Source organism: Gracilinanus agilis, chromosome 4 (genome assembly GCF_016433145.1).
Source record: "Gracilinanus agilis isolate LMUSP501 chromosome 4, AgileGrace, whole genome shotgun sequence".
In the NCBI taxonomy this organism is placed as follows: Eukaryota; Metazoa; Chordata; class Mammalia; order Didelphimorphia; family Didelphidae; genus Gracilinanus; species Gracilinanus agilis.
In genome coordinates, this window is record NC_058133.1 from 448,478,373 (window position 1) to 448,487,848 (window position 9,476).

At 37.0% G+C, this 9,476-nt stretch overlaps 1 protein-coding gene across 1 annotated transcript in view; it reads left to right on the forward strand.

Annotated features, from left to right (window-relative positions):
- VCAM1 (vascular cell adhesion molecule 1) overlaps positions 1–8,691 on the forward strand; it is a 16,998-nt gene extending 8,307 nt beyond the window's left edge. Inside the window, exons 2-4 of the mRNA XM_044675495.1 lie at positions 1,139–1,408; positions 4,298–4,564; positions 7,496–8,691. Coding sequence (XP_044531430.1) covers positions 1,139–1,408; positions 4,298–4,564; positions 7,496–7,647 — 689 coding nt within the window. The 3' untranslated portion in view covers positions 7,648–8,691. The remainder of the gene's footprint in view (positions 1–1,138; positions 1,409–4,297; positions 4,565–7,495) is intronic.
- The last annotated feature ends 785 nt before the right edge of the window (positions 8,692–9,476 follow it).

Genomic DNA, 9,476 nt, shown 5'->3' on the forward strand with positions numbered 1-9,476 from the left:
ATATCCCCAATTTTTTATCCCAAATTCCATGGGATGAGACCTCCATCTTCTCTTGACACCATATCTCCAATTTATAATCCCAAATCCCATGGGATGAGACCTCCATCTTTTTTTGACCTCATATCCCCAATTTTTTATCCCAAATCCCATGGGATGAGACCTCCATCTTCTCTTGACACCATATCTCCAATTTATAATACCAAATCCCATGGGATGAGACCTCCATCCTCTCTTGACCTCATAGCTCTCATTTTTATCCCAAATCCCATGGGATGAGACCTCCATCTTTTCTTGACCTCATATCCTCAATTTTTTATCCCAAATCCCATGGGATGAGACCTCCATCCTCTCTTGACCTCATATCCCCAATTTTTTATAACAAATCTCATGGAATGAGACCTCCATATTCTCTTGACCTCATATTCCCAATTCCAAATCTCAAATCCCTTGGGATTTGGCCTCATCCTCTTTCAATCTAAAATCTAAAAGGGAGAAAAAACTATAATTTCCAAGATGCTTGGCTGTCATTCAAAATATTTGCCTCATGTAGTGCTCAGCCCTAGCTGAGCATTATATACTAGTTATATAGTATTTATACATAGCATACTAATTATATAATAACATATTCTGATCATCTCTATTATGCTTATAGACCCATGGTAAGTCATTAACTTCTCTTGAATCTCAGTGGGGATTTTAGCAGGTCCAAATTCATTCTTGAAGTCTCCCAGGGCCCCTTGAATTTCCTAGGAGATGGTAAAGACAAATGTAAAATGATAACGTATTGTGCTCTTTCATAATTTAATTCAATAGATATTTATCAAGCATCTAAAATGTACTTAGAACTTTTCTAGCTGCTGCAATGGGAGAGATTCAAGAAATCATTAAGAAAGATGAGGACTCTTTAATTAGAAAGTCTCTAATCTAGTTGAAGATGAAACAAATCCCACCATTATAAAGGTATCTCAGGCTGCCAGCTACAGCAAAGGTGTCCAGGCCAGTCCTAGCCTTATCTTTAAATTGTTCAGGCAAATAGTAAAGGTTAGCATCTTGGCTGCTACCAGACCTTTTGTGTGCTTCATTAGACTCGTATTGAATTAACTGCTACCTCACATTTGCCTTTTTATTCTGTTTGCAGTGCGTCCCAAAGACATAATAAGCCTTGTAGCTTTCCCTTCTGATAGCGTCAAGGAGGGAGACTCAGTTAGTATTTCCTGCACATCTGGGGATGTTCCAAAATCTCAAATGATCCTGAGGAAGAAAACAGAGTGGGGAGAAACAGAACTCGAATCTACAGCTGGCACTTATATCATTCATGCAGCCCAGTTAGAGGATGCTGGAATGTATGAATGTGAATCTAAAAATGAGGGTGGATCAGAAGTTCGAAGCCTAATGCTTGATGTTAAAGGTTAGTTCTTTGGCCATTGTTTAAAAAATAATACCATGTATTTCAAAAGGATATTTTGTGTTTGGAGAATGTGTGTGGAAGTCTGTGGGGTGGAGCTCAATTCCATTTCTTTGTGGTTACTTCATAAGATTTCCCAGAATAATGAAGCACATCTGTTATATCATATGGAGGATTGCCAGAGAGTTGGAATAAATCATTAGTGAGTAGGGGATTGCCATCTATTTTTTTTCCACCCTAGAGACTTGTATTAATGCATCCTTGGTCTCCAAGGACTTGCACTGGCCAAGTGTTTGACCAGGCCTCACAAAGCTGTCAATAGAAAAGAAAGAGGGAAGAGTTCCGATCCAAAAGACTCCTCCACCTTGCTTCCAGTGGAGAAAGTCTTTTCTCTGAATATGTAGTAACTATTTTTCCAGAGTGCCTCTTTTCAGGATATTTATCATGGACCCTTGAGGAGAAAATTTATACACCATAGAAATGCCATCAAAATGTTCCCTCAAAGGTTTCAGTCCCGTCTTGCATTGTTGAGCCCATCCGATCTTATTCTGATGAAAAAAAAAGAGGCGACAAGTGCCTGAAAAATTAGTAGACTTCAGAGAAACCCAAATCATTGACCTCTCTTCATGTATATGCATTGATTTCCCATAAGCTGAGGATGTGGACCTCTATTTTTTAGATTTAGAGCTTGAGGGGACATTTCTTCCCACTACCTCATTTTACTGATGAGGAAATTAAGACTCAGAAGGTTCAAGTGATTGCTTTGGTATCACGTTGCTTGTAAGTGTCAGAGGTGGGATTTGAACTCAAGTCTCCTGGACTCCAGCTCTAGTATTCTTCCCTCTACCTCTGTCAGTTTTCTCACAGTAATCTGCTCACATACCTAATTATAATTTATGAGAGCCTCTACAGTGCTTCTTCACGGATGAGTACTGTTTGCACGAGTTGATTGACAAAATGAGCCCTTCCTTTATGCCTACTAGTCCTATGACCTTGTGTAAGTCATTTAATTCTTTGAGTCTCCTCATCAACAAGATAGGAATAAAAATGCTTTTCCTCATGAAGCAGCTAGATGGTCCAGTGGGTAAAGCTCTGGCCTTAGAGTCAGAAAGACTTGAGTTCAAAACCAGCCTCAGACACTTACTAGTTATATGATTCTTGGCAATTTGCTTAAACTGTCAGCCTTGTTTTCCTCATCAGCAAAATGGGGATCACACCTACCTCCAAGGGCTGTGTTATGAGTATCAAATAATATAATATTTGTTAAGTGCTTTACTTACAAATCTTAAAATACTAAATAAATGCTTGCTATCATTATTCACAGCCCACGTACTTCATAGGGTAGTTATGAGTAAAGCATTCTGTTAACTATAAAAGCACAATACAAATGCAATCTGTTATTTCTTTTTTTAAAAATTCATTTTGACATTTTTTTTTACATTATAAATATTTCTAGATTACCCCCTCCCAATTCTCTTGTAAAAAAAAAGAAAGCAATTAAGTAAATCCAATATTGATAGTTTTCTCATCTGAAAGTATGCCTGCAATATTCTATACCTGTAGCCTCCCCCACAACCTCTTTATTTAAACAATTAAAAATATAAACAGGATTTTTTTTTCTTTTTCTCTCACCCTTGCCCTAAGTTTTCAGGGACCACTAATAAATGCCTGATTCAGATTTGGCCATTTTGAATTTTTTAATGTTCTTGGCTTCTTCCCTTTCACTTTGATTATGATTCTGAATCTCAGAAGTAATAACTTTCATACATAGCTCTAGAGCTAGAAGGGACCTTCACAGTCATCTAGTTCTACCCCTTCATTTTGCAGGTGTAGACACTGAGGTTCAGAGAAATTTGCAGTATCTCAGAATTAGAAAGTGTCAAAGATGGGATTAGAACCTGGATCTTTGGGGCTCTGAATTTGGCATATTATCCATTAGGGCACACACCTCCCATCATAGTTTGCTGCTTGTTAGTTTCCCAAACTGATCAACTGGGTAATGAGTCCAGTTAATCCAGTGGCTGCCTGATTACTAAAGCACAAAGTAAAATCAGAGGTTTTAAATTAGGAATGAGTAGTTATCACCATTGTTTGGGGGGCGGGACCTCCATGCTTTGTATGCCACTGCTTCACTGTTGACAATCTTGGAAGAGAGACAGAGGAGAGAGTGACCATGAGGCATGCAGGACCTCTTGAATCATGGACTTGAACCTGAGCTCAACAATGTGAAAAATGCTTTCTCTCCTGTTCTTGTAGAAACCAGAGAGGAATTCTTTTGGGCTCTACAGTCCAGTTCTTTCCATGCATGTTAAATGAGTGGGAAAAGCATTGGATTTGATATGAAAGGCTTAACTCTGCTCTTTATTACCTATTTGAATAGGAACAAGTTATTAAATCCCTCCCAGGCTCTGTTTAATTTTCTGTATAATGAGGGGCTAGCCAAAATGACCTCTTCCCTGTTTCTAGCTCTAAAGAAAAGTAACCAGAAACAGACATCAGTCATGATGAATCTTTGATAGCAGCAGCTGTCTCCAGTACTTGAAAATCTTAATTACCAGCCTTTTTTTAGTTAAAGAAAATTAAGCTTAAGGCGAGGAAAGACAGAAAATGTTTTTATAAACAACTAAATTTCTATGGATTTGAGGGGGCAGCTGGGTAGTTCAGTGGATTGAGAGTCAGGCCTAGAGACAGGAGGTCCTGGGTTCAAATCCAGCCTCAGACACTTCCCAGCTATGTGACCCTGGGCAAGTCACTTGACCCCCATTGCCCACCCTTACCACTCTTCCACCTATAAGTCAATACACAGAAGTTAAGGGTTTAAAATAAAAAAAAAAAAAAAAAAATTTCTATGGATTTGTAGCCAACTTTACCCTGTGTTTTCTGTCATTACAGTACCTCCTCGAAACACAACAATACTCATCCATCCATCTAGAACTGTTCACGAAGGGGAAAATGTCACCATTACATGCAAAACTTTTAGTCATCCTCCTGCAGTGATTGTCCTCAAAAAAGTTGATGTGGACAATGAAGTGACTATGTGTTCAAAGAATGGAACATTTACCTTATATCATGTCACTCCCGATGACACAGGAGTGTATGTAATCGATGTTTCCAATGAAGTTGGAAATGACTCTGGACAGATTGAGATCTCAGTTATAGGTAGGAGTTCTTTCCCTCATTCCAAATGATGTTCTGTTTTTTCCCCAATGGTCAGGCCATTTTAAACTCCATAAAGTGCCCATTAAATTGAGCTCCTAAGAATTTTCCAATTTTTCTCATTTAAAAACATGACCTAACATCTCCTGGTTTTAGTTTATTTTTCTTTCTTATGTTGTCTTCTTTTCTAATTACTTTATCTAATGAAATACTTATCATATTTGTCATTCTCAAATGAGATATTCTCAATTAGCTGCATAGTTCTTCAGGTCCCAAATTTAATTTGGCTTAAAATACTTGGATTTGGATGATACAAATAAATAGCTTGGGCAAAATCATTTTTGACTCTAAATTTGTCTGGGTCATGTAAATAACTTGCATGTTGCCAATTGAATTTAGTTGGTTAAATGGACTATGACAGTAGGTTGGACATATTCTCAAAGAAAGGATGTTCAGAAACCTTCAGGTTTTTTTTTTACTTGCTGAGCCAATGGAACATGACATTCTAACGTTGCCCTGGTAATAGACATAGCTGCTTATTTGGATTATATTTATGGGATATGGGCGCATATTATATACTTGAGAGGAAAACAAAAAGAAAATCAAAGAATAATGCTTGGATTTCAAATGTATAATGGGTATCCTATTTTCTGCTTCCTCAATGGGTGCAGGAGGGATTGGAAGGAGGGAGAGAGTTTGGAAATCAAAATAAAATAAACGTTGAAGAAATAGAAACAAAATTTAAAAAAAAAAGAATAATGCTTGGTAAATTCAAAGAAAGCTTAATGAGAGAAAAATGCTCTTACCCTTAATTTGCTAACATTGGTAACTAACCATAATGAAGGGTCCAATACAGATAATTGACCTAGACCAGAAAAAAGACAAGTGGAGATTTGAGGCAATTTTGGGAGTACTGTAGGATGAAGTTTTTGCTTTACCTACCTGAATAATTAACTCATTTCACTTTGCCAGTGTGAATCTGGCCATTCTGGTTAGCATATACATAGCTTTCCTCTAGCTCGCTTACCCCACTTGTGAAGTATTTCATCTAAATTTAACTTGAATTTATGCAAGTGGTGTAAATCCTGTTCTATGTGGAGCCATTTGACTAGTATTTCAGGTTAAAATGTAAATAATTTCCATTGGACCACAGATCTCTTCAGATGTTTTTATAATGTTAGGTTTTTTATCACCAGCCAATATTCAAGATTATGTGAGGGACCATCTGATTAATTATAAAAAGCAGACTAAAGATAGAAAGTTTATAAATGCAGATTAATCTGTCACATGGATTTGGAGTCAGGTGAGAGGAAAGCTGAGTTTAAATCTTGATATTACTGGATGATCATAATCCTAAGTTTAGAGTTGGAAAGGGACCATTAAAGACATCAAGTCCAACTCCCTTATTTTATAGATGAGTAAACTAAGGCATGTAGAGGTTAAGTGACTTGCCCAAGGATACAGAGTAAGGATCTAAGGTAGGACATGAAGTCAGCCCTTCCTGACACCAAATGCAGTGCTCTGTCCACTATGCTACCCAGTTGCCTACCATGAACAAATCACTTTTACTACTCTAGTTTTCAATTTTTATTGTTATTGTTGGTGTTCATTTATTTCAATTGCATCCAACTCTCTTTGATCCCATTTGGGGTTTTCTTGGTAAAGAAACTGGAGTGGTTTGCCATTTCCTTCTTCAGCTTATTTTACAGATGAGGAAACCGAGGCCAGGGTCACATAGCTAGGAATTGAAGCTCTATTTGAACTCAGCTTTTCCTAACTCCAAGCCTAGTACTCTACTCACTCTACCACCTCATTGCCCAGGAGATCATCTGTAAAATGACAGAGTTGTAATAATAGCTAGCATTTTGTCATTTGCAAAGCACTTCTCAAGGACTATCTCTTTTTATCCTTGCAAAAACCCCGAGATGTAGACACTATCAAAAGTCCCATTTATAAGGGGTTAAGTAACCCCTTATACTTAACAGAGGTTAAGTAACTTGTCCAGAGTTATGCAACTAATACGTGTTCGAGAGTAGATTTGAATTCATCTCTTCCTTCTCATACTAGGATTTCATCATTGAGAGGAATTCCTAAGGTGGAAAATCCACCCATAGTAGCAGATCAGCTATTCATTGGAGAATTAATAGCTTTAGAGAGTTGTTTGAGGCACACAGAGAGCTCATGTGACTTGCTCAGGTTTATAGAATAACTAAGTTAGAAACTTGAAAGAAGGTCTTCCTACCCCCAAACCTGGCCCCTTGATCCTTCCATGCACTATATTTAGCCACCTCTAATAGTCAGAAGACCCTAACAGGGAAGACAAATATACAGGAACAAAGGGCAGCATGGAGGGGATGGCAAAAGAAATCCAGTTCATTTAAAAATAGCCATTACTGATATTGAAATATTGTGCCTATCTCAGAAAAGGGGCACAGCTCAAGAACATAGGTTTTATAGAACGCTGCTGAAAGGTGTTTGCTGTCTTCCTGCATTTCCGATGGTACCTCTCAATTCATGATGATTGAACACTGATACTCTAGTGAAAATGTCTAGCCCCAAATATAAAAGGGAATACAGAAGGTATAAACTACTCTTGCTTCATCCCATCCATTGGTGTTCTCATAGATAGATGCTAAAATTCCATGATTGCTCTCATTATACAAAGGAATCTTCCCAATTAATGGAATCATCCTCTTGTTACCCTTGTCATAACAATCACCAATATTAAACAAATAGGTTGAGTTTCTGCTGCTAAAACCAACTGGGAATTTAAATCAGTGATCAGAATTCCTCAGTCTTCAATGCTGAATTTATTTTAATTGTTTGGTCTGGATCATTATTTTCCTTGACTTTATGGTGGGAAATTATTTCTATTCTTCCTTAATGCCACTACTATTTTTGTAATCGATGTCCATTTTTTTCTTTATTTTCCAGAAATGCCTAAATATTTTTCTCCTCAACTTCTTGCATTATTTTGCTTATCCTCCCTGATAATTCCAGCCACTGGGATGGTCATCTACTTCGCAAGAAAAGCCAACCACAAAGGTTCTTACAGTTTGGTAGATGCCCTGAAATCAAAAGTGTAGCTGTCAATTCAACCAAAGACATTATTTATCAGTCAACCTTTGATTATTGCTCATCATTCCACTAGGAAAACAACATGCTGTGACTTCAGACTCTCCCTCCTGCACATGGTGAACACATGGAGAGAAACATCTGCCTTTCCTTTTTCTTCCCATTGGCAGGAAGCCAAAGTGAAAGTTGCTACCTATGAAGTATTGTTTTTCACTGGTCTGTTGAAGTATAATGATTGGAGTGGTTCCTCAAGATGTATATATAGATTAGCATTGTCTGTACATATGTAAAATAAATATTCCTAGTCAACTGAAAACTAGAAAAGCATAATTTTCCATCAAAATCTCCTCCAAAGAAGATCACAAACCGGAATACATTTTTGAGAATAATTTATATTAACTGTCTCTTGGTAGTTTGCCTGGTATCTTGTTTTTAAATTTTTTGATACATTTTATTTTGTATTAACAAGATGGAATCTTTTAAAAAAATATCCTGAAAACATCTTTTGTAAAGATGGTAAGGTTTCAGACACGGTATTGTGAATCAAGAGCCAATATTGAAATCAAGATAATTTGAATTCAAGTACTAACTCTGACATAGGCTAGATGGCCTTTCTATCCAAGGGGTTCCTCAAATGGATGAAATCACAGTTTTTGGACTCCTTCCCTCAGAAAAAAAAAAAAAAAGATGCCCATTAGTGTTTACACTATTAGGGTTGTGAGTTTTATTTCAGGTACAAACAGCCATCATAGAAGAGGCCAAAGGTGATGTTTCTTCTCTGTGGCTTTAAGAGTTTCTAGTAAATGAATATACATTTACAATCCTTTATACACAAGAGAAATACCATTATAAGACCAATCCCAATAAATGTGCTATAATTAGTGCTCAATTCACTATGGTAGTGAACTGGATCATTTACTCTATGCGGTACTGGTGTAATTATAGAAAATTTTTGTAAGTTTTATTATTCTGTCATGTCCTGGGTGACTCTCTCTGTTATCTTTATTTGGCTTCATCTGTAAAGTTCCTTTGTACAGTAAAAAGATAAATTCTAAGACTGGAGGATGTGTGCTTCTTTGCTATAAATTAAACTCTTTTATAGGTGGTAATGTCTTTGGAGCCTGAGTTGAGATAAAATTCCATAAAAAGGCAAAAGGACATCCAATTCATTAGTTAGAAGAGATGGCTTAGGTTAAATAAGCTTCATGTATCTGGAAGATATACACAGCATGGCAAACAAGTCCTTCTCCACTAATAACCAATTATAAAGTAAGAGGGTTTATGTAATAGATGTATTTTGCTGTAGAAGTGTACCTATTCCCATCTCCTAACGCTCTTCTGATGCATAGATAGTCCATTTTCATAAAGATTGTGCTTGGAAGTGGACACAGTATTCTATATGTAGTCTGATCAGGGTAGAATATATGAGAATATCTCCTTCTTCTCTCTGGACATTTGTATTAATGCAATCCAAGATTATCTTTGTCATTTTAGCTGTCATATACTACTGATTTACATGGAGCTAAACATCAGTTGGAGGCAAAAAGAAAAAAGGAAAGAGAAAGGAGTGAAAGAAGGAGGTTAAGAGGGTTAATGAAATGAGAGGAATAATGAAGGAGATGGAGTGGAAGAAGGGGTAGGAGAAAGGGATAATAAGAAAGAATGGGGACAGTTAAGAAGCCTAGAGACAGGAGGTCCTGGGTTCAAATTTGACCTCAGATACTTCCTAGTTATGTGACCCTGAGTAAGTAACTGAATCCCCATTTATTAGTCCTCTTCTTCCTTGGAACCAATACACAGTATTGTCTCTAAGATGGAAGGTAAAGGTTTTTATAAAAAA